Source organism: Aegilops tauschii, chromosome 5, assembly GCF_002575655.3.
Source record: "Aegilops tauschii subsp. strangulata cultivar AL8/78 chromosome 5, Aet v6.0, whole genome shotgun sequence".
NCBI classification, from domain to species: Eukaryota; Viridiplantae; Streptophyta; class Magnoliopsida; order Poales; family Poaceae; genus Aegilops; species Aegilops tauschii.
This window is the reverse complement of record NC_053039.3, coordinates 9,332,053-9,356,649: the sequence shown is the minus strand read 5'-3', so window position 1 is coordinate 9,356,649 and position 24,597 is coordinate 9,332,053. Positions and strand designations below refer to the sequence as shown.

The 24,597-nt window shown below is 46.8% G+C and overlaps 3 protein-coding genes across 3 annotated transcripts; all 3 read right to left on the bottom strand.

Annotated features, from left to right (window-relative positions):
* Positions 1 to 5,063: 5,063 nt before the first annotated feature.
* On the bottom strand, positions 5,064 to 9,566 carry LOC141022468 (uncharacterized). The gene is made up of 8 exons (XM_073498734.1): positions 9,275 to 9,566; positions 7,202 to 7,365; positions 6,844 to 7,092; positions 6,431 to 6,561; positions 5,831 to 5,948; positions 5,509 to 5,601; positions 5,319 to 5,396; positions 5,064 to 5,069 (listed from the first exon to the last, which is right to left on the bottom strand). Exons 1-8 carry the CDS (start codon positions 9,564 to 9,566, stop codon positions 5,064 to 5,066), a joined length of 1,131 nt encoding a protein of 376 aa, XP_073354835.1.
* A 4,535-nt stretch (positions 9,567 to 14,101) lies between these two features.
* Positions 14,102 to 15,139, bottom strand: LOC109742457 (CASP-like protein 4D1). Its single transcript, XM_020301535.2, has 3 exons — positions 14,931 to 15,139; positions 14,622 to 14,760; positions 14,102 to 14,524 (listed from the first exon to the last, which is right to left on the bottom strand). The coding sequence occupies exons 1-3, from the start codon at positions 15,110 to 15,112 to the stop codon at positions 14,258 to 14,260; spliced, it is 588 nt and encodes a 195-aa protein (XP_020157124.1). The 5' UTR covers positions 15,113 to 15,139; the 3' UTR covers positions 14,102 to 14,257.
* Positions 15,140 to 18,167: 3,028 nt separating this feature from the next.
* On the bottom strand, positions 18,168 to 21,429 carry LOC109742466 (uncharacterized). The gene is made up of 7 exons (XM_073498733.1): positions 21,298 to 21,429; positions 21,044 to 21,190; positions 20,728 to 20,796; positions 20,549 to 20,590; positions 19,748 to 19,834; positions 19,374 to 19,451; positions 18,168 to 18,233 (listed from the first exon to the last, which is right to left on the bottom strand). Exons 1-7 carry the CDS (start codon positions 21,427 to 21,429, stop codon positions 18,168 to 18,170), a joined length of 621 nt encoding a protein of 206 aa, XP_073354834.1.
* Positions 21,430 to 24,597: the final 3,168 nt, after the last annotated feature.

Here is a 24,597-nt window from a genome sequence, read left to right as displayed (position 1 = left end):
CTCCCCCGGGCGCCGTGCGGGACGATCGCCATGGCCACGAGCACAGGAACAAACGAGGCTCTGTATACCAATTGTTGGGGTCTAACCCTAACTAGCTCGAACTAGTTTTCAGAGATGGAGGTAGACGAAGCAAGAAACGGAGATAGATTGTTTTTCTGGCAACAAACCACGGCGCCGAACGCCCTTTTTCTCTGTTATATATATAGCTGGCCAAACCAGATCGTATCTGGACTCCTAACCATCTACGCATAACAACCTGGACTAACAAACCAAATCACGGCCGGCTTTGTAGCACACGGGACGCAGCGCCCAAGCTTCCTTTCGTACGCACGCACGTACGAGCGCCCAGGGAGTCTGCTCGCCTACGCCGTCCTCTACTACACGTTCTGACGCGTCCAGCCGCGACTGCTGCTAACTGACTACGACTCGATCATGAACACAGACTCGACACGCACCCAACGCACGCACACACGCACGCTCGCCACGGCTTCAGGCATGACCAGCACGCACGCACACACTGGTCACCACCACCGCCGTGTCTTATTCCTAACAATATATGTTTGGAATTGTATACGTAAGTAGTTTTCTCTGTAAATTTGGTCAAAGTTTGTTTAATTTGACTTCTAAAAAAAATCATATGCACTATATTATAAAACGTAGGGAGTAGTAAAAAGGAAAAGAAAAGGAGTGTAGGACCTCACAAAGTGACGATAAAATATATTTTATACATACCTCATATTTTTCATTGGGATAAAAGTACATGTTGTGGTGGTGTCCCTCTCCTAGTTCCGCCTCGTCTAGTTTAACCTTGCCATGGGTTATCCTGAGATTTAAATTTTCTTCTCTTCCGAGCCGCAAAGCCTTCTGACCCATGTTAACTGTGTCAGCAAAAGAGGTTAGTTGAACACGTCGATCCACTGCAACCTTAAAGAAAGCTACGTCGTAATGCTCCTGGTGATAGAGCAGGCGGCCTTCCGCAGTGGTGTCATCGTGCAAGTGAACAGTAACCTAAAACAAAACACACCATAAAGTAAGGCGGGCACTGGTAAATTAGAGCAAATAGCATAAAACTACTATAATTCGTGTTAGGGTTTCAAAAAACTACCAGATTTTCTGACTAATAACTGCTAGAATAGGCTTTGTCTGTTTAAAAAAACCAAATGGATGGGTGTTTTACAATTGATCGCGATTATAACAGGTCAGCATGATAGTTAATTTTGCGGTTGCTTGATCGGTGCTACTCACTTGAGCACCGGGATGATACAGGTGCCGGTCTTTGAGCATCCAGTAGTCTTTGGGCAGCGGCTTCTTGGCACGGATCAGATGCGCGGATGTCAAAACAATGCCGGTTCCGCTCCCCTCGTCCCAATCGATCCAGAGACCGGCGGACCGCGTGAGCGGCTGGCGGCCTGCAAGTTCTTGTGTGAGCATGCATACATGTAGGAGCATGATGGTCCGATGGGCGTGCACGTACCGACAGAGGAGGAGAGGCGGATGAGGGATCTGGCGGCCGGGAGCACGGCCTTCCTCCCGGCGTCGGGGACGGAGACGAGCGGCCTTTCAAAGTATTGGCACGTCGGCAGCAGCTTGTTCACGCGATCTGCAGTAGGATCAGAATGAGAAAAGAGAGAGAGAGAGAGAAAAGACTCACCAGAACCAGCAGAGAGAGAGAGAGAGAGAGAGAGAGAGAGAGAGAGAGAGAGATGACCTCGTTTTTCAGAGAATTTGGCTTTGGCGAGCTTGCAGGCGGCGAATATATGCTGGTTGGCACGCCTGTCTTTTACCCCGTCGGGAACGTAGGGCTCGCGGAGCGGAGACGAAATCTCCAACTCCTCGTCGCCGTCGCCGTCGCCGTCTTGCTCCGTCGCCAGAGTTGTTTTCATCTTCTTGGGCTCCCTGCCTTCCTCGTCTTCTTCCACGTGATCGTCCCCGCGGGTTGTCTTGGATCGCAGCTCCAATGATCTGGTCTCCGCCGCCATTATGCAGTAGTCGCCCGCCGCCAAGACGGTTCTCGATTCGATTAGGTCAACAGGCAACAGGTAGGTGTATATCAGGGAATTATTCTCCTACTACTAGTTAAGAAGAGTAATAATCGGGGATTCATTATTTTGGATCTGGGCCGAGATTTTTGTGCTTGCGATCAACAACAAAGCTAAGCGAAGCAGTTCCTTTTTCTTTTGGCATCACTACGCATCGTTTTGCTTCCTATCGGACCAGTGGAAGACAGTTGGATCAAGTGCACGGAGGCCATCTGATCTAGTAGTCAGCACAAAATTCTCGGCCCAGATCCGAAATATTTTGTGGTTCGGTGAGATCAACCATAAAATTTCATATTTAAATATTTTAAAAAATTCTAAAATTATATGACAATATACATGCGGGACATGTCTACAACTCCGAAAAAATCAGGTCAAAACTCGATAGAGATTCAAAAAAGACAAATTAGAATGTGACGGCTTTTGGTGAATCAATAATCCTACACCTACGTACCCATCTATGTAAGCTTACTTCAAATTTCTAATCCACCTCCCCCCTCCCCCCTTAAATTTCACGGGGTGGTGCCCGGGCTATTTTTCCTTCCAATCAAATCACCCCAAACCATTTTTCATGTAGCTTTACGTAGAATAGTTATGTAGGTCTAGCAAAGCCCTTGGTGAATAGTACATTTAGACATTATTCACATTCAATTTTCTCTTTCTTGTTTCTATTAGTGGTGGACGAATTAGAAGCTGAATCTTTCTGAGATTACACATCAAACATTGATGTGTGTGTAATTTTAAAAAAATGTTTGAACATGCTTTGTATTTTGATCTCATTGATCCCACCTTCCTCATTTGCCCTGAGCAAGAAGAGATATTTGACATCATCATAACGTGCACAAGTCAAACGTAGACGAAAACCTTCTTGCCTCTGGTGTTCAAGAAAGACAACGCTACACCTACGGACAATTTTCACGGGAGTCAAGTTACGGAATGAGCTGTAAAGATGTGATAGGAAATCAAAGGGAGAGCGGGGGCATCACAGGAAATTAGGGGGAGATGATTTATGGAGAAATGAGTCTGTAGGCAGAATCTGTAGAAGCCATTCGTAAGTCTTGCATTTTTGGTTCAAGATGCCACCATAGGAACTGCTGACGCCTGACGCCCACATTGAGCCACTCAAGGTTGCCAAGCTCGTCAAGTCCTTTTATCTTCCTCCCACCTTATTGTTCATCACCATCACAGTATTAGCATGGTAGGATCACTCGACTTCTTCTTTGTTTTTTTATAAAGAACTTTTTTATTAACATAAAGTGTTTTTTAAAAATAACACATTTATTAATTTAAAATGTAGTATCAAGCGGATACAAAACATGATGTGTAACACTCGGCCTCTGCTTAACCAAGATACAGAGCCAAACACCAACAATCTGACAAAAGATAAATAAAAAATTGTCATGTCAATAACAGTAGAGTCATATAGGACCGACACGATGCCTATGTCGACGGAGGTGGCGGACCGATACGAAGATTATGCTGTCACTCATGTTGGGTAAAACCCACCTTGGCCACTTGCTCCAATCGCATATACACTGCCTTGAACAGGGGTTAGAACTCCGTTCGGTGTAGTATAGACCACATACAAAGCGAGTGCATACAATGAAAAATAACCTGCAACGGGGAAGAGTTTTTGTCACTAAAAACTAACTCATTTCTACATAGCCAAAGCAACCATAATAAGACCTACACTCCCAGCCTTATTAGCGTTCTGACTCTATTTGAAACACCGCCCAACAATTGACCAAAAATATTGACAACACTTGTGGGCGGATACAAATTAGCCGCTATTTGGATGACTGACCAGATATAATGGGGGCTCAAATCTAACCGTTATCTTCTCTGCCCGCACTTAAGCGGTACTACTGCTACGTGTGATAGTTCCAACTGTAGCCTAAGAGTACAACAAGTACTGGAGCGGAATTGCAGCCGAAGCAGTACTACCATCCATCAGCGTGGTACTACCAAACTGGTCTCAGGAACAGTGGGGACAACAATGCTAGAATGGTGCCAGGGCAGAAGTACCCCAAGAAGCGGTACTATCGTTTAACATCCACCCAACAACTGTTTATGCAAAATGGGAAACAATAGCGAGAAAAAAGGCAGAAGTGGTTGCAGTAGGAAGAAGCGAAAGTTTAGTCCAGATCCATGTCCTCTCTACACGCCACTCGACGCCCTCTCCGTTTTGTAGCACTGCTTTGCTCATTTAACTTAAAAGAAACAAGTTCTCGGAATAATGTGAAAACATCACATTTCTTGATACTCTTAAAATGGCACCTAAAATATCATGTGGGCATCCATACAACAACAATAATATTACATGTGGCGGGTCTGCCTTAAAGTTATTAAAAAGGGCCCCCACTTAGCGTTGAAACTCTTGGTCTCAGCTCCCCTAGATAACTAGGCATATGTAAGACCTTGAAATATAGGACTTGGCTGAACAATCTTGTCTTCTTATTCTAGATGCTATCCCTCCATTGTACAAAAAGATTACTTTGAAGACATGAACCCTCATATGAACTAGTGCAAGCACAACAAAGTGACTTGTCCGAATCCGAGTCTGATTAAACTTGGTCAGGTGATACAGGGGGAGAAACCCCTTCTCCATTAGTGATGATATAAAAAGCTGCAAACGGGAAAATAGCATTGTTAATGAGAAGGTTGTGCGTCCATGTAAATTGCCAAAAGTAGACATGCAAGTATAGTTCAATTTACATTCTTACATTATGTAAAGCACCTCTAGGCTAGTGCTAAGAATCATAAGGCATAAACATACCAACAAGTGCAAGCATTATCTCGTTCCAAACCAATGTAAAATGCAAAACAAAAGTCAAATATGGATGCTTATTTGGCATAAAAATGGAACTTGTTGATCTAAAAACAATGAACGAAATATATTCAAAAACTCCAGAATCATGATTTATATACTACTTTTAAATTGCGATATTCAAAACATCTCGTGGATTGAGTTGATTGCACAATATATAAAAGCAAATGTACAAAAAACTGGTGCACATAACTTGAGACTCATAGCTGACAATCCAAAGAAAATACAGATCACACTAGGTTGTAAAAAGAGGGATGTATACCTTGTTCAGCTACTTCTCGATGATCCGATATATTAACATTTAAATGTTTTTCCCTCCAAAGACGGTTGTTTGTGTGAAATACCCGGACCTATAGAGTTGGTGCGACTATTTCTCAATGCTAATATTTTGCACAACATTATTTATATGAAGAAATGGACAACACAGGTTGATAAAAACACAATTTCAAACTTACAGAAATGTCCACTTTGGCATTAATGTCATTTCCCCCATTAAAACTGCCCATTGATATGCTCAACAATTTTTTTTCCAACTGATAACATCAGCAAAAAAGTAAGAAATTACAAGGACAAAAATAGAAGTAATAGAAAGTCCACTAATTGTTTTTGTTTTTGTTTAAAGCCTAATAAAAGCGCAGTGCGCACCTCAATTCTGGTAGAAATCCGTTCTCCATCAATGCTTCCAATAATATCACCTACTCGGATTCCAACTTTCTCAGCATGAGATCCCATCGACAACTAAGGTTTAATTGAAAATAATTAATTAGTTGATAACATGCATGAGAAGATCACGGTAAAACATAATCGCAGTACTATTCCTAAGGCAACTGGAAAGAGAAGGAATTGGGGGGGGGGGGGGGGGGCAGCAAATCTACTAAAGTGAAAAATAATCTTCATCTACCTTACCTATAGGTGCTGTCATATATAGTAGCAAGATAAATAAAAAGCAAAACGGCCAATTGTATACCTCTTCAACAAGAAGACTGTCATCAATGTTTAGCTTGCGCCATATGTACTCAACATGTGAGGGATCTAGAAACTTGAGGGCCTTAAACTGCAATCCAAGGTGGGGCCGAGGGATGCACCTACAAAGCCGTAACACAATTTCAGTTCTAGCTATGGAAATATGATTCCTTTGATTAAATGGACACTTTAAGTTTACAAAAAACATTGAATAAAAATTATGAACTGTCGATATAAAAAGTAGTAGAACACTCAGAATCATCTCAATGATCAACAAATTCTCCCCTATAATGGTAATGTCGTGAAAAATCTTACAATATGCTGCTATCCACCTAGGACGCTTCAAAGTTCCACCCCAGTCTATACTGTCATTCACACATAATTTTGTAAAACAAATACATAAATTTATCAAATACTATAAATATAGAGCATGACAACAATAAATTTTGACCTATCAAAATGTAGGCATTTTGACCTATCAAAATGTAGGCTTTATCTCTATTGATGAGGTCGAATGTTTAGTCCAACTACAAACAACAAGTACAAAAAAGGACAAAGAATGCATTAGCAAAGCATTTTCATAAAACTGAGGGAGAATGCATACCCAAAATTCCTCCACAGTTCCATGCACCTATTCAGAATGAAAAACGGAACAAAGGACACACTTTTACAGTCGTTGATCATCCCCACAACCTTTCCATCGAAGTCAATGACCGGCTCTCCAGCATTGTCGCACTAAAAGATATGTATAGAAATGTTCTTATAATAAACAAAATAATGTGAACGAATTACAAAATAGAAGGCCAAGCTTACATGTAACTCAGACTTGGGAACCGATGCATATTATAAAGTATATCCCGATCCCCTCTGCGCACTCTCTCTCCTTCGTGTCTCCGCCTCCTGCGCATATGCTTTTTTGAGTAATAAAGTTGCTGGGGCATTTGCCTCACAGTAATAAATATTAAAAGAAAAACAAGGGCGAAATCTCACATAGTCATGATAAAATATTTTTTGTACCTCGTATTTTTTATCCCGACAAAAATACACGTCGTCATCTTGCATCGCCTTGCCATGAGTTATCCTTAAAATCAAATTCCCATCTCTTCCAAGCCGCAAAGCCTGCTGACCGCTGTTGAACGTGTCAGCGAAAGAGGCTAATTGAACACTCTGATCCATTGCAATCCTAAAGAAAGCAAGGTCGTAATGCTCCTCGTGATAGAGCAGACGGCCCTCGGCGGTGGTGTCGTCGAGCAAGTGAGCAGTAACCTGAAACCAAATGCCGCAGAAAGTAAGAGGCGGGATTATTTGCACACCGGCAAATCAGGCAAATTGTTACTAGCTACTTTTGAGGTCCGGTCCGTTGATGGGTACTCACTTGAGCACCGGGATGATACTGGTGCCGGTCTTTTTTCGCCCAGTAGTCTTTGGGCAGCGGCTTGTTGGCGCGGATCAGATGCGCGGTCGTTAAAACAATGCCGGTTTTGCTCCCCTCGTCCCAATCGATCCAGAAACCGGCGGACTGCGCCAGCGGATCGCCACCTGCATGCACACGCAGTATGGATTTCGGCCGAATTTCGGCAATCTTGGCCTGGGGCGAAATATACTTTCCAATGGAAAAAAAGATTTTGGTCAAATTTCAGCTAAATTTTGGTCAAATTTCGGCCGAAATTTTTAAAAATGACCGAAATTCGGGCACTCGGCCTGGGGCAAAATAAAATTCACAAACCGAAAATCAAAACCTTACGGATTTTCTCGCGACAACTTTATCTATCTTAGGGATGTTAAGGAGGGGGGAGGGGCGCAGGTTCATCGGAAAAATTGGTGCATGGCCGGGGGGCGGCAACATGGCGGTGGGGGCGGTTGAAGGGAGGCCGAGGCTGCGAGGCTTGCATGGGAGCGCCGCCGGCCGCGGGCGGTGGCTTGGCGGTTCTAAGCAAGAAGAAGATGGCTGGAGGTTGAAGACGCGCATCTGGGTGTCTATTTTTCATCGGATGGCAGGAAACCAATCAACTGACCCAAATTAGATTTTCAGTCGACTGATTTCTAGCCAGTCCCAATATTGACTATAAAAATACGGTAATGCTAAAATTTGACGTTAGATTTTAAGCATGACAAATCAAATATTTTTATGATAAATGTAGTTGGCGTGAGGATGACAAATTTAGTCTGCGAGCATGACAATTTCTTGGCAAAAAAATAAACTTAGTCGGATTTGCCATATTTGCCGACTAAACTTGCCATCCTCGGTAAAGATAAATTGACATAAAAATCTTCGATTTGCCATAGTAAAAAAATCTGACGTCAAATTTATAGTGGACTCCTACAAATATACCTACAGTTGGCAAAGCCACCCCCGCGTCCTCACCACCTTACGTCGGTGATCTCATCCGGTGACTGTTCGCCCCATCAGCCCTATGCCGTCGGTGGTCTCGCGTGGTCCTGCTGGTCCCCACATCCTCTGTTGTGGCAACCCATTGATGTGGATTTGGTCGGGCTTCGAGCAGTTTCCTGTCGTGGATGGGGGTATGCCTGGATGACTGTTCCCATCCGCTCCCTTGTCAGTGTATGCTGTTGGGGCTCAGGTGGTGTTCTTCCGACAACCGTGGTGTCTTTGGCATCCTTCCTCCTTATCAACATTCTGTTGAGCTGGTATATGTTGGGTCTGTGCCGCAAATGCTTATTTGTGTCGCTTTGGTTGACGTCATGAATGGTAGTGAAGCGGCTAGGCTAGCTCATTTTCAGTGACTTGCCCTCAGCCCTTGGAAGTGTCATATCGGTAATGTGTGGTCTAAGGAGACTTGCGTTACCGTCAGGGCCGAAGCTAAAGGTTCATGGTTTCTTTGATCCGTCCATTTATGTTACATTACCTCATAGCCCTCTTCGTACTTGCCCGCTCTTTGCTAGATCACTTCATGTCTCTTGCAAGGCTGTTGAGAAAAAAATGCCTCTGCTTTGCTTTGCCTTCTTGGTCATACGCCGGTTTGTGGAAGGCTAGAGTGTACATGCTTCACTTCTATTTTACGTCGCACATGTTGTAGTCATCTCCTTGCCTCGGAATATTTCTTAGGTCGCTCATGTCCCATCGCTTATGACGGTTGGCTTGGAGGGAGCCAATGTCGGCCATTCTGGAGTTTCACGTTGGCTCGGTCGCTTGATTGCTGAGAGCATCTCCAGCCGTTCGGCCCCCCAGGGCGTCGAAAAAGAGTGGCCTGGGGGCGAGCCGGCGCTAGATCGCCCCCTGGGGCTCGGGTTGCTCCCAGTCACGCACCCGCGGTCGCCGCGGGTTCGGCGAAGTTCGTTTCAATTTTTTTGCAAACTCAGCGAAGTTCGGCTAATTTTTGACGAAATTTATACAAAAACTTAAAAACATGCTTGAACTAACTTAAAAACGAACTAAAAGCCTAAGCCGCTGCTGCCACCGTCGCCGCCGCCGCCGCCGTCTACATGCCGAGAAGCCTGTAGAAGCGGGTGTAGTCGTCGCCGTCGTTGTTGCCGCGTGCCTCACCTGCGTGCCTGCTGCATCCCTCGCCGGGGTCGCCGACAGCGGTTGACGGCCCGGCCTCGCCCTCGTTGTCGCTGTCGATGATGATAACGCCGCCCTCCTCGGCGACACGGCGACGCTCCTCGGCGCGGCTACGGGCCTGGGTCTCCAGGTACGCCCGACGCTGGCGGCGCACCTGCTCGCGGACGTAGTCCTCCCTCGCCCATTTGAGGGCGGAATCGTCGTCGGGGGCCACCATGCCGGCGTGCTCCGGCTTCACGGGGAGCATGTCCGGCTCGGGCTTCGGCCGGACCAGGCGGAGGGAGCGCCTCGTGGGTGCAGTCGTAGGCGAGGGCTCGTTGCTGACGAGGGCGCCGCTGCGAGCACGACGCCCGAGCGGTGTCTCCTCCGGCTCGGGCTTGACGGGGCGGAGGGCCGGCGAGCTGGAGCCCGACGACGAGGAAAAAGCTTTCACTGGAGGTAGAGGGGGATGCTGTGGCGCTCACCGGCAGGGAGGGGCGCCTTTTTATAGCCGAAGCGGGGTGGCCGGGGGTGGCATGCGGGCGGATGCGTGGCGCATGCGGGCGGGACGCGCGTCGGCGACGTCTTCACTGCGCCGCCCGTGAGGCATCAATTGAGGGCGACCGGCGCGGCAGCGCGGCAGCCTTCGCATTGATTCGAGCGGGAACCGAGGCGATGAGGTCGACGAAGCTCCTGTCTCGCTGACTCGGCGGGCCTGCGGTTGTTTCGCACCAAAACATTCGCCCCGGCGCCCCCGGGCGCCCCCCGGCGCGTCGGGTTCGACCTGGGTCCGCCGGCGCTGATTTCGGCCCAAGCCAGCGAAAAACGGGCTCCTGGGGCGCGACTGGGCCGTTTCTTCGGCGCCGGCACAAAAAATCGCCTGGGGAGGCCTTTCTGGGAACGCGGCCGGAGATGCTCTGAGTTGATTGCTTCAGGACAAGAAGCCTTGCCCGATATGGTGGGAACAACAATGAAACCCTTGGCATCATTCTCCGCCTTACAGGCGTTATCATGGAAGTTACACTTTCTCATCATGTTCTTTTATGTCTAGGTGAAAACTTAGATCCTTTGGGTTGGGCAACGATGGCACTTTCGTGTAGTGGCCTCCTTGGAGATGTTGCTTTTTTTATGGGTTGGCTATCGGGGAGTAGGGAGGCCCCCAAACACGTGTCTTTTCTTCCTCTATTTATCTCTCTCAATAGGTGGGTCCACAGAGACAGCACAAAATCGGGAAACACTCCTGTCCCTCCCGAGTCGCCCCCGTGCGGCGGCTGGGAGGCACCAGACCCCGTCGCCCTCGACCCCCTCTCGTCCTCCCCTCCCTCGCCGCCGCCCGACGGCGCGGCCAGGCAAAGCCTTGCCGTCGCCGGCGGCGGCGGGGACTAGGTGCCATCCCGCTCGTGAGGAGTTGGCACGGGCCGGCGCCCCCGGGCCGGAGCATGGTGTGCGGCCGGACGTCACGATGGCGGCTGGCGGCGCTCCGGTGATCCCATTCCCCATGGCAGGCGGCTTCAAGATCTGTGGCGCCACGGTCGCCATGGACGGTGGCGGCGTGAACAGATCGGCGGCGGCGCGGCCGGATCTGTGCTCAGGCGTGAGCTTGGTCTCTGGGTCACGGTCGGCGCGATGGAGAGTGTGACACGTCGGCAGCTGGACGGATCTGCGGGATTCCATCTGTGTCTGGTCCTTGACAACCCGGGCAACTCAGGGGGAAACCCTAGATCTCCATGGGATCGAGCGATGGCGGTGCTCTTGCGCCGTAGTCCGTATTCAGGGCATCGTTTTGGTGTATGCTACGGTCGAAGGAACCAGCGAGGCCGGCGGCGTACGCCCGATGGCGCAACTGCCAATGAAAATCGCGCCGACTACGGTCATGGCGGACGATGGCTGCGTCTTTGATGTCGTTTCCTTGTCGAGGCATCGTTGTTGCAGTTGGCGTCATCAGGCTCGGGATGCTCCGAGGGAAACCCTAGATCTGGGTCTCCCGGATCGGACGATGACTGCATTCTTAGTAGCGCTTTCCCTCATGGGGGCATCGTTTTGGAGCAAGTGATGGCTGGAGGAGACAAGAGGAGGAACGGTGCTTCATCACACACATTGATGGTGTCGGATCTCGATGGCATGGCGCTCTGGAGATTAGGCGTCTGATGTGCAATGATGGACTCGCGCAGGAGGTCGATGCTGTCTGGCGTCGTGGTGGCGTCGGCGGCAGCTAGACCGGGCAACGTTCATGCAGCAGTACATCTCTGAAGATGGATTGCTGGCAGGTGGCTGTGGCGGCCTCATACCCAGTAGGCGTCCTGGTTGAGGAGCACGCCGGACTGGTGGGTGCCCATACCCGGCAGGCGTCCTAGTTGGGACCTCAGGTCTTAGATGTTAGGTTTGGCTGCGAGGTCTGTTTGGTATTAGGCCCAGACTATTAGCATCCCTTCATCAATTGGATAGGAGTAGCGACACTTTTGTTGCCTAGACGGTGGCTTCAGGCTTACTGTTGTATGACTTTGTAAGGTCTTGTGTGAATAATTAATAAAGTGGTTGCATGCATCGTCCAGATGCAGAGGCCGGGGGTCCTCTTCCATTTCTAAAAAAAAGGTGGGTCTACACACAAAGCTTTTTTCCCTTCTTTATTTCTATGTGTAAGTTCAAAAATTAAGAAGTTTAATGGTTTGACAACAAAATTTTGAAATCCATTCTTTGAAATTACGGAATTTCAAAAGGTTTGAATTTTTTTAATTACCCTGAATGTTCAAAACTGTCTTTTCGTATTTTTCAAAGTGAGTCTGTTTAGGGCGTTTTCTCTAAAAAAAGAGTTTGTTTAGGGCGGTTATCTTTTTCTTTTTATGGTTGATTGAGTCGCTTAGATGTGCAATACTTAAGAGATATCTAGATGTGCGTTAGAGAAAGTTTATGATAGTTCGAAATCTTGAAAGTCGGGATAAGTTTATCGAAAGCTATAGCTCGCGAACGTTTGCTAGGGAGAGCTGGGTGGCATATGCGAACAATTTCGTGATAGTTTTAGTTGCGAGGAAGTGGTAGGGGTGGCATTTTTTAGGCGACATGGCAGTTTCTTTCCAAGAAGACAAATTTCGTTTAAAATTTGTCGTCGTTTGATCTTTCCTCACAACTAAAGCTGCTTAAAACGTCACCAAACAATGTTTAAGCTTGTGTACGTGTAAGTATGACCGACCCTCCCCTCCCCACCCCTCTGTCACCCCACGCGCGGGCGACCGAGGGGCTCCATCCCTAGCCGCCGGGTCACGGCCCATCCCTCTCCCTCCCCTCCGTCGCCGCAGCGCCAGGCTTAGCCTGTGCGTGCGCCGGCGGCGGCGGAGGCACTCCTCCCTCTCGCGGGTCAAAGGGCGATGCGGGGCTCCTTGGCTCGAGGGTGTGATCTCGCTCTGGGCTGTGGCAGTGCCAATCTGGTTCATTGCGGCCCAGATATGGATTTTGGCGGTGTGGCGGCTGGCCGGCGTCCTATCGGCGGCTGTAGTGGCAGTGCAGGCGCTACTCCTCCCGATCTGGCACGGAGGACCTTGGATCCGGGGCGGCGGCCCCGTGGTGGGCCTACCTGTCCGGTGGCGCGGCGGGGTGGGCGGGCTGCCGGGGATCGGGTCGGATGGCCGGCGATCCACTGGTGGGTTGGTGAAGTGGCTTGTTGCCTCGGCGGCCAACGACGTCGAGCTGCTTCTTCCTCCAATACTTGCATCATGCACTCCGTCGTAACGGGCATGGCTGCGCTGCTTGCCAGTCACTGGATGGGGCGGAGCGGGAGGTGGGGATTCAGATTGGCATAATTCCCTGGTCGGCTCCTGCCGGCCGCGATCCCGACGACGCCCGAGGATGCCGTTTCTCTTCCTCGAGACGTCGTTCGGGTCCGCCCCACCTTTTCCCACTCCACGGTTTCTCAGGTGAAAACCCTAGGGCGGCAACGGCGCTCATGGCGTCTTGTCCTTCTTGAAGGCGCCGTCGAGAGAACTAAGTGGTCGTGGGCGGCTGCAGTTGGCGTGCCCCTCTTCTTCCAGGAGGCATCTTCTTCGGGGGAAACCCTGGATCTGGGTCTCCTAGGTCAGATGATGACGGAAACTATGGTGTCGTTCTCCCTCTTGAGGGCATCGTTTTGGAGCAGGTGTTGATTGGAAGGGCCCAATGGCGGAGCGGGGTTTCATCTTCCGCATCAATGACGGCAAGTCTCGGCGGCGTGGCGCAGTGGAGGCTCGGTGTCCGACGCGGGTTGACGGACTCGCGCAGGAGGGCGACGTTGTCTGGCATCGTGGTGGCGTCGATGGCAGAGAAGCCTAGTAAGGTCGATGCATCAGTTCTGCTCTGAGGATAGATCGATGGAAGATGGAGGTGACGGCCTTTGCAGCGTGCGGTGCTCACTGGGAGTGTGCCGGACCGGTGTGTGACCCAGTCTAGGTAGTGGCTTGGATGGGGCATCCGGTTTTAGATGTTAGGCTTTGGTGTGATGTCTGTTTGGTATTAGGCTCGGACATTCAGCACCCCTTCATCAAGGGATAGGAGTAGTAACAGGCGTTGCCAAGATGGTGGCTTCAGACTTGTTGATGTATTACCTTATAAGGTATTTGAGAATAATTAATAATATGGCTTCATGCATCGTTCAGATGCAGAGGCCCGGGTGTACATCCGCCATTTCTAAAAAAGAAAAACTAAAACTGCCATTAAATGATGTTCGTTTGCCACCCCCTGCCAGCTAACGTTTATTGCGTAACATTGCCGGGAAAAAAATGACGGTCTTAACGTGTTGGGTTTTTTCTTTTTTGGGACACTATTGTGTTGGGTTTTGCTAGGCGGGCGGACGTAGCCAATTAGATTTCTCATTATTTATATTCTCCAAAAGACAGTCAGGTGATGATCGAGTAGAACAACATATATTATCGAGGAAATTCGATCAAGACATGTGGTGCCGAATCATCTTCGGACGAGCGCGTAGACGGAGATCATTATGATGAGGACCATGCAGGCGGCAGCGAGCAGCATGAACCCGGCGGAGGCGAAGGCCAGCATGAAGAACCTGTTGATGTCCGTGTTGAGCTGGGTGACCTCAGGGGGAATCAGACTCCCGGTGGCGGCAGCAAACCGTTCCCAGCTGCGGTACGTGGAGTCGGCGTCGCGCTTCGCGTCCACGGTGTAGCCGTAGCCGGCAGCCGCGCCCGTGGCGATCACCACTGCGAAGACCTGCACGTAATGGATGGTTGGATCGTCGATCAAAACCAACCGATATGTAACTGGCGAGCATATCAAAAGAGGCAGCGCCCTAGCTAGCGTATCTTACCACGTCGGCGCATATGAGGAGCAAGGCGACGCCCTCGCTGCCTCCGATCCTCGTCTTCCTTCTGGCGATGCTGACTGCCGCAAACGGAATCTGCAGTAGGGTGTAGACGCACCCAGCAACAGCGATAGCCAGCACGTACCTAAATAAGCCGAGAATAACAAGGACATGAAACGCACATGCATGCTACGATAGTAGTACTTATGTGTTATGAACAGTTCTCCTAAATTATTGACACAAATCTAATATGCGAAGTAAAAAGGACAAGAGGAAGTACATGGCAAACACGGATGGACAGGTCGACAGGAGTACCTGTACGCGTAGACGTCCTTAAAGGTGATCTCCTTCGCCGGGACGTCGAGGAGAATAGCCTCGGCGTCAGAGACGTGGAACTTGTCGACCAAGATGAGGACAAGAGACGCGAGGAGGAGGGCAAGGGTGAGGAGCCGGAGCACCAGGACGGCAGACGGCAGAGCAATCTTGCTAGACGCCATTGCGAGCTGTTAGCTCTCCTTAGCAGCCGGCAGCAACGCCGATTTGTTCTCTGCTTCTAGCACGCCTTGTTGTCGACGCAGGAGGCTGCTAGCTAGTTTATAATACCGTGCATGCAGCTGCAGCACCCTAGGCCAGCGCATGATGGGTTGGCTGCTTCTTCGGCCATGTGGCCATGGACGGACGTGTGGCTCCATCTTGCAGCTGTAGGGGGCCGCGGCCTTTGGTTAGAGACCCGCAAATGCTACGGGACTCTCGTACCAAACGCTACGTCAAGCGATCGGTGAAATGGACCGGCCCAACAAGGTGTAGCTACCGATTTTGAGAAGCTTTCCAAGGACCCTTTTGTGGAACCTTCCATTTTGGTTTGGACGTTTCGGCAAGTTTGATGAGGTTTTTGTTGCTTCTCTATATGTTTTTCTCTATTGGTTTTCATCATTTTTTCTTTAGGAAAAGATTAGAGTTAGCCAGCCGATCACACGGCATACACTTCCGCCACATGCGCAGCCGTCAGATACGAGTTTGATCAGCCGACGAACAACCGGCCAGGACCTCCACCACTGAACGCGTGCCTCTACCACTTACGGTTTTTCTGTAACATTATCTGTGTTGCTGAAATCCTTCCACAACAACATCCATGTTGCAAAAAAGTTGAGACAAAAAATGTTTTTGCAACATCATCTATGCTGTAGAAGTCCTTCCCCAATAACACCCATGTTGGCAAAAAGTTAAGACAAAAAAATTATACAACATCATCTGTGTTACAGAAGTCCTTCTACAACGACACTCATGTTTCAAAAGAGTTCAGGAAAAAAAACTCTGCAACAGAACCTCTGTTGCAAATGTTTCTGCAACAAGAGGTATGTTGCAAAGGGTTCTGCAACACTCGCTTTGTTGCAATGGTGAGGAAGAGGCCAGGCCACTGGATGGTCCCGATCAAACGAATGCGGAGGCGGCGGATCTTTTTGAAACATCCGCCTGCTGACGCATAGCATCGGCCTTTTTCTTTAGGTTTTTCTATTTCTAGTTTTCCCCTTTTTTGTTTGTTTTTCATTTTTTTTACATTTTGGAATTCTTTGAATACACATTCAACATTTTTCACATAAATACTGGACTGTTTTAGATACACTTGAACAATTTTTAAATACATAAATACTTGTTGAACATTTGTAAAATGGAATTTTTAAAATACATATTGATTATTTTTTTAAATGTCATGAATATACTTTTATAAATGTGCAAACATTTGCTAAGTGTTAGAAAATGTTTAAGTGTCACAATATTTTTTCATATGTTATGAACAATTTTTCTAAATTGCACAAACACATTTTTACATTTAATGAACTATTTTCAAAATGTCATGAAACATATTTTTGAATGCATGATTGGGGCAGGGGTGATGGAAACAGGCGCGGCGGCATGTTGCGGCGTTTGTCTTGGAGCACATTTCGATGCTTCTCCCACCGTGCATCCTCAAGCAGGTCTAGCCTGGCGTCGTGAGAGGCCGACGTGCCCACACCAAAGGTACACTTTAGCAACTCGTCGTAATTATTGTCTTTGTCGTTGTCAAGGTCCATTTGGATGGCGGCAGGCCGGCCACGCTTGGTGGTCTTGGAGGTGTCTTCGGACCAGAACCAGACCAACCTGGATCTTCTTGTTGTGAGGGTGGAGAGTCAAGGCTGGCTGCCCAAGTCCTCCACGGCTATGACGACGAGCAAATTATCAGCAACAGGAGAACAATTCTGGTCACCAACACAAGTGAGATATGTGGGCAAGGGAAAGGAACATCTACCACAACCACAACATAATCAAAATTGATCATCTGTTGTACCTAGAAATAATCAGCGTGACTGAGGTTCGTTCAAATTTTCTTGAAGCGCAATTTCGGGTCACGGTACATTAATGTTGTGCTAGCAAGGTTTGCAAACTAGTTTTGTGCCATCACCTCATTAACGAGGTCTTTCAATATATATTCTTTAGTACCATACAATTTGCAAACAAGGTGCAAAAACAGTCCATTTCTGCAACCCTAGAACTTTTTGTGTCTACGTATCAAATCTGAATTCTAAAACCGGCCAAAATATACCCTCAACTCTGAAAACCGATCAGGATTCAACCTCTGCTCCCATGACCATGGTTTTGATCATGTTGGCCAGGTTTGACCCCATGGACCCTCCAGTCAGACTAGTCATGAGGTGAAGAAGACAAATCCCAACCAGTTAGTTTACATGTGTGCACAGTTTTAAAAACCAAAACCGATTGTTTATCCATCATTTTCCTAACTGGAAATTTCATTCTTATACACTCTAGTTCCTCACAGTCTGTTCCATGTCCATTTGAAACAAGATTGTGCTTAATATAGAGCCAAATAAATGGCATGTCATCTGTCTAAACCTCACAGGGCACTAAGCAAGCATGAACAAAAACATCTAGTTAAACAACCCACCTTATCAAAACCAGCGATGTTCTTTGATGAACTTTGCGGGCGGTTTTGCAACAAATAAGACACCAGTGGATCCATCAAGGTCCGAATTCTATAATAAAACAAAGGAACATGGGGATTTCCAGGAGCCACCTGTTTTTAGGGGGCTTCTCTCCTTGTCTCTGGGTGCCGCCTTGAAGGTGGTCTTCCCCTTGGCGGCCGCCGCAATAGGCTTTTCTTAGTGCCTCCGTCGGTGACGGCATCCATGGTGAGGTAGATCTTGTGGTATCGAGAATTGTGGAGGGAGGGGAGGCGGAAGCGGAGGAAGAGAGAAGAAGGGGCAGGAGCGGGTCTGCGGTGGCAAAGGTGGGGGTGTCAATGGAAGAGGAGTTGGGGCGGCGGCAGAAGTGGATGGAGAAGAGGGTGATGCAGGAGGTCGCATGGCACAAAATGTTATTTTCACTTGAATTAGAAGGAAGTCATATATGGAAAAACCAGAACGGGGGGTAGGCTTTTTTGACGAGGACTTGCATTCTTTCATGGATGGAGCTCTGCACGGACAAACCGATGTACAAACGATAATCTATCATCTACTTTACGTAACGATCTAGCTTAGTGCATCATGCTTGCTGCGTTCAATCACATGCAACATCGACCATGAACTGCTTTCCTCCCAATTTCGTTGATTCCATCAGTTTAACCTGCAAAGGGCAAGTACACAGCACAAACGCTAGGTACATGCAAATACAAAGTAAGAAATGTGCATTTGGTGATATTCCTTTTAGGACCTATAGTTAACTTTTTAACGGAAAATGAAAGACTAGCCCTACGAGGTGCATGTAGACATATGTACAACAACGATAATATTACATGTGGTGGGTTTGCCTAAACTTTATAAGGGCTCCCTTTTAGCACGGAAACTCCTGGTCTCGGTCTCCCAAAAAATGAAGCATTCGTAAGATCTTATATACTCTTGACTTACAGAGTATATGACTTAAACAATATAGTCTTCTTCATATTGATTTTATCCCTTCCATCATACTAAAGTTACCGGATGATATGAACCATCACATGAAGCAGCGCAAATCTGAGTCCGAGTCAGAGTCAACTTGTTCAGGTGACACCTGAGCAAAAACCTCTTCTCCATTTGTGATAGGATAATAAGCTACATATTGAAAAATATCATTGTTAAAGAGAAGGTTTTCTATCCATGTATACTACAAAAAGTACGCATGCAAGTACAGTTCAATATATATTCTTACGTAATGAAAGGCAAAGGCGCCTCTAAGCTAGTGCTACGAATTCTAAGCCATGAACACGCCAACAAGTACATGCATTCTATGGGTCCGAAACAGTGTCAAGTGCAAACAAACAAAAAACAAACAAGTATGCTTTGGCATAAAAGAAAGAACCCGTCGAGCTGAAAATGATGAATGTTGTACATTCGACAACTCCAAAATGGTGACTTGTATACTTCATGTATATGGTGATATTCATAATATCTAGTGGATGTAACATATGATTGCACATTATATGTAAGCGAATCTATAGAAGATGGATGCAAAACTTGAGACTCAGAACTAACAATCCACTTCAAATTTAGTGAGACAGATTGAAAAAGACGGAGATGTATACCTCGTTCAACAACTTCTCGGTGACCAGATACATTTATAGTTAAATGTTGTGTTCTCCAGAGACGGTTGGCCGTGTGAAATACCCGTACCTATATAGTTAGTGCAACAATTTCTTAGTGTTAATATTTTACAATTCATTATTTTGTATGAAAGAATGGATGGCACAGGTCGAGGGAAGAATGATTTTAAACACAAGTTTGAACTTACAGAAACATCCACTTTGGCATTAATGTCAGTTCCTCTATCAAAATTGCCCCTACATATGCTCAGTAACTTGTTTTCCAACTGATAATAGCATGAAGAAAACAAGAAATTACAAGAAGAAAAGAAAATAATAATAATAATAATAACAATAACAATAATTATAATTATATTTTTTATTTTATTTATAGTCTACCAAAATCATAATACACCTACCTCAGTTGTGGTAGAAATGCGTTCTCCATTTATGTATTGAATAATATCACCTACTCTGATTCCAACTTCCTCAGCATGTGACGCAGTTGACACCTAGGTTAGTTGGGAATAAGTAATACTACTTGATAACATACATGAAAATATAGAATTACGAAACTACATACCTCCTCAACAACAAGACCATCATCAATGTTTAACTTGCGCCATATATATTCAGCATGTGTTGGATCTAGAAACTTTATGGCCTCAAACTGCAAACCAAGGAGGGGCCAAGGAATGCACCTATAAAGTCCTAACATGATTTTACATGTAGCCATCGGCAAAGTATTGCTACGATTAAAAGGGGCCTTTAAGTTAAGATAAAACATATGATTCAGGGAAATTTTGATTATGCACTCATACATATAAGTAGCACTAGAACACTCACGAACTATCTCAGCAACCAACACCGTTTCCCCTATAAAGGGGTCATCGTGAATCATCTTACAATTGTGGGGTCACCGTGAATCATCTTACAATCGTGCAATGTCAATATAGTTATTAGTAAAACACTGGCGCATTACCTCGGCGACCAACACTCTTTGCGCTATAAAGTTATTGTCATGATTCACCTTACAATCTTACAATGTTCCACCCCACCCCCGTTCAAAGTTACACTCCTAATCTAGTCTCGCTCAGACATGAATTTGTAACAAGAGATACAAAAATATTATCAAATATTATAAACATAGAGCATCAAAATTGACAACATTTTGAACAATTTAAACGCATGTTTTTATCTTTGTTGTTGAAGTCATACATATTATTCAATTACCAACAACAAGTTGAAAAACTGATGAAGAATAGATTTCCATAAAACCGGAGAAGAATGCGTACCCAAAATTTCTCCACAAATCGATGCACCCATTCAAAATGGAAGAAGGAACAAAATACCAACTTCCACAACGGTTGGTCATTCCCACAACCTTTCCAGCAATATCAATGACGGGGTCTCCACCATCGTCACACTAAAACATATGTAAATGATTTTCTTATAATAAATAAAAGTGTCAACAACAAATTGCAAATAAAGGGCAAAATTACATTAAATATAAGACAAAACTGGAATATGATGCATATATATTAAGTACAATCTCACGCTTACCTTAGGCCGGATGTACGGACCCTTTCCCCTTGCCATCCACACATTCTTTCCATGTCGTTCATCGTTCTCCTGTACATGTAATTTTTCTTTAGTATTAAAGTTGGTGGAGGGACGGGGCATTTGCAACGAAGTATATAGCTAGTCAAAAGAAATGTAGAATCTCACAAAGCCACGATATAATTTATTTTACCACATATTTATTATCTCGGGAAAAGTACATGTAGTGGTGTCCTTCATCTAGTTCTGGATTCCGGAAATCTACCACGCCCCGCGTTATCTTTAGATTAAAATCTTCTTTTCTTCCGAGCCGCAAAACCTCTTGACCATCGTCGACTGTGTCAGCAAAGGAGGCTAATTGAACACGATGATCCACCTCAACCTTAAATAAAGCAATGTCGTAATGCTCCTGGTGGTAGAGCAGACGGCCCTCAGCAGTGGTGTCATCAAGCAAGTGAACCGTAACCTGAAACAAACCGTCGGGAATGTAATTAAGGCGGGATTATTAGAAGAAACATTGGCAAAGCAATCTGCTGGTGCTCGTATCCTCGGTCCTTGAGTTATACTACTCACTTGAGCGCCTGGATGATACTCGTACCGGTCTTTCCGCCCCCGGTGGTCTTTGGCCAATGGCTTGTTGGCGCGGATCAGATTTGCAGACGTGAGAACGATGCCGGTTCCGCTCGCGTCACCCGAATCAATCATAGACCGGCCGAATGCCCCAGCGACTCGCCATCTATGAATTCACGCATCTATGTATCAGCTAGCTAGCTAGGTTTTGCCGTGGAGTCACGCCCGTATGGATGCAGAAAGCAGGATGGCCTGGTGTTGTCGCGTCATACCTAGAGAGGAGGAGAGACGGAGGAGGGATCTCGCCGCGGAGAGCGCAGCCTTCCTTCCAGGATCGCGGACGCGGAGGACCGGCCAGTCGAAATATTGGCGCGTGGGCAGGTTATCCAGGCGACCTGCAGCAAGATGGGAAGGATGAGATAGGGGCAGGCGGGTCGGGGTGTGGTGGGGAGTGAAAGATGACCTTGTTTTTCAGAGAATTCGGCTTCCGCGACGTCGTAGGCGGCTGATACCCCCGGGTAGCGGTAGGGGTCTTTCAGCTCGTCCGGGATGTAGGGCTCGCAGAGCGGAGACGAGATCTCCAACTCCTCGTCCCCATCGTCGTCGTCGCTGGCGGCGGCTTCCACCGACGCTGGATTAGTCTTCATCCTCTTGGTCTCCCTCTCGCGAATCTCCTCCTGCCCTTCCACGTCGTCCCCGCCGTGGGTCATCTTGGATTGCTCCAGCGATCCGGTCACCGCCGTGTCCGCCGCCATTGTGAGGAGCTTGCAGTAGGCGGCCTCCGCGACGATGGTCATCGATTGGGCCAACAGCTATCCAAGCAATCCAGAAGCGTAATAATCGGGATTCGTTAACTATTTGATGGGTGCTTTTAATTTGGGACGGGTGGTAATTAAAGCATCTCTAGTATATCCCGTATAACCTCGCCGGCACATTTTTTCCGGCGAGTTTACGAGACGGGCAAAAAAGACGACCTGATCGACCAAGTGCGGTAAAAAGGGTCCGGCCCGTAATATCTCTGAAAGAGGCCCGTAAACCGGCTGCGATTCCAGTATATATGCCTGGACGTTTCAGGGTTCCTGATACGTCCATTTTGCATCATGCTTTTATATCGATATTTATTGCATTAGGGCTGTTATAATACATTATGTCACAATACTTATGTCTATTCTCTCTTATTTTACAAGGTTTACACGAAGAGGGAGAATGCCGGCAGCTGGAATTCTGGGCTGGAAAAGAAGCAAATATTAGAGACCTATTCTGCACAACTCCAAAAGTCCTGAAACTTCACGGAGCCACGTTTTGAAATTAATAAAAAATACTGGCGAAAGAATCAACCAGAGGGGCCCACACCCTGGCCACGAGGGTGGGGAGCGCGCCCTACCCCCTGGGCGCCCCCTGTCTCGTGGGCCCCCGGCAGGCCTCCGGTGCCCATCTTCTGCTATATGAGGTCTTTCGTCCAATAAAAAATAAGAAGGGAGCTTTCGGGACGAAGCGCCGCCGTCTCGAGGCGGAATCTCGGCGGAACCAATTTAAGGCTCCCGCGGAGCTGTTCTGCCGGGGACACATCCCTCCGGGAGGGGGAAATCATCACCACCGTCATCACCATCGATCCTCTCAGCGGGAGGGGGTCAATCTCCATCAACATCTTCACCAGCACCATCTCATCTCAAACCCTAGTTCATCTCTTGTATCCAATCTTTGCCTCAAAACCTCAGATTGGTACCTGTGGGTTGCTAGTAGTGTTGATTACTCCTTGTAGTTGATGCTAGTTGGTTTATTTGGTGGAAGATCATATGTTCAGATCCTTTATGCATATTAATACCCCTCTGATTATGAACATGAATATGATTTGTGAGTAGTTACGTTTGTTCCTGAGGACATGGCAGAAGTCTTGCTATAAGTAGTCATGTGGATTTGTTTTCGTTCGATATTTTGATGAGATGTATGCTGTCTTTTCTCTAGTGGTGTTATGTGAACGTCGACTACATGACACTTCACCATTATTTGGGCCTAGAGGAAGGCATTGGGAAGTAATAAGTAGATGATGGGTTGCTAGAGTGACAGAAACTTAAACCCTAGTTTATGCGTTGCTTCGTAAGGGGCTGATTTGGAACTATGGTTAGGTTTACCTTAATACTTCTTTTGTAGTTGCGGATGCTTGCAATAGGGGTTAATCATAAATGGGATGCTTGTCCAAGGAAGGGTAGCACCCAAGCACCGGTCCACCCACATATCAAATTATCAAAGTAACGAACGCGAATCATATGAACATGATGAAAACTAGCTTGACGATAATTCCCATGTGTCCTCGGGAGCGTTTTCCTTTATATAAGAGTTTGTCCAGGCTTGTCCTTTGCTACAAAAAGGATTGGCCCACCTTGCGGCACCTCGTTTATTTTTGTTACTTGTTACCCATTACGAATTACCTTATCACAAAACTATCTATTACCGATAATTTCAGTGCTTGTAGAGAATACCTTACTGAAAACCGCTTGTCATTTCCTTCTGCTCCTCGTTGGGTTCGACACTCTTACTTATCGAAAAGACTATGATAGTGAAGGAAATATGCCCTAGAGGCAATAATAAAGTTATTATTTATTTCCTTATATCATGATAAATGTTTATTATTCATGCTAGAATTGTATTAACCGGAAACATAATACATGTGTGAATACATAGACAAACAGAGTGTCACTAGTATGCCTCTACTTGACTAGCTCGTTACTCAAAGATGGTTATGTTTCCTAGCCATAGACATAAGTTGTCATTTGATTAACGAGATCACCTCATTAGGAGAATGACGTGATTGACTTGACCCATTCCGTTAGCTTAGCACCCGATCGTTTAGTATGTTGCTATTGCTTTCTTCATGACTTATACATGTTCCTCTGACTATGAGATTATGCAACTCCCGTTTATCGGAGGAACACTTTGTGTGCTACCAAACGTCACAACGTAAATGGGTGATTATAAAGATGCTCTACAGGTGTCTCCAAAGGTACTTGTTGGGTTGGCGTATTTTGAGATTAGGATTTGTCACTCCGATTGTCGGAGAGGTATCTCTGGGCCCACTCGGTAATGCACATCACTATAAGCCTTGCAAGCATTGTGACTAATGAGTTAGTTGCGGGATGATGTATTACGGAACGAGTAAAGAGACTTTCCGGTAACGAGATTGAACTAGGTATCGAGATACCGACGATCGAATCTCGGGCAAGTAACATACCAATGACAAAGGGAACAACGTATGTTGTTATGCGGTCTGACCGATAAAGATCTTCGTAGAATATGTAGGAGGCA

What these genes read in the sequence shown, in the direction of transcription:
- LOC141022468 (XM_073498734.1), bottom strand. Translation starts at nt 9,566, where the DNA reads ATGGTGGCCCCCGACGACGATTCCGCCCTCAAATGGGCGAGGGAGGAC. An exon ending in AGTATCATCCCGGTGCTCAA is followed by an intron (nt 7,093 to 7,201) that starts GTGAGTACCCAT and finishes ATTTGGTTTCAG; the next exon opens with GTTACTGCTCACTTGCTCGA. An exon ending in GTCGGGATAAAAAATACGAG is followed by an intron (nt 6,562 to 6,843) that starts GTACAAAAAATA and finishes CATATCTTTTAG; the next exon opens with TGCGACAATGCTGGAGAGCC.
- LOC109742457 (XM_020301535.2), bottom strand. Translation starts at nt 15,112, where the DNA reads ATGGCGTCTAGCAAGATTGCTCTGCCGTCTGCCGTCCTGGTGCTCCGG. An exon ending in AAGGACGTCTACGCGTACAG is followed by an intron (nt 14,761 to 14,930) that starts GTACTCCTGTCG and finishes CGGCTTATTTAG; the next exon opens with GTACGTGCTGGCTATCGCTG. An exon ending in TCCTCATATGCGCCGACGTG is followed by an intron (nt 14,525 to 14,621) that starts GTAAGATACGCT and finishes CATTACGTGCAG; the next exon opens with GTCTTCGCAGTGGTGATCGC.
- LOC109742466 (XM_073498733.1), bottom strand. Translation starts at nt 21,429, where the DNA reads ATGATTGATTCGGGTGACGCGAGCGGAACCGGCATCGTTCTCACGTCT. An exon ending in CAGTCGACGATGGTCAAGAG is followed by an intron (nt 20,797 to 21,043) that starts GTTTTGCGGCTC and finishes TTACATGTACAG; the next exon opens with GAGAACGATGAACGACATGG. An exon ending in ATGGTCTTGTTGTTGAGGAG is followed by an intron (nt 19,452 to 19,747) that starts GTATGTAGTTTC and finishes TGCTATTATCAG; the next exon opens with TTGGAAAACAAGTTACTGAG.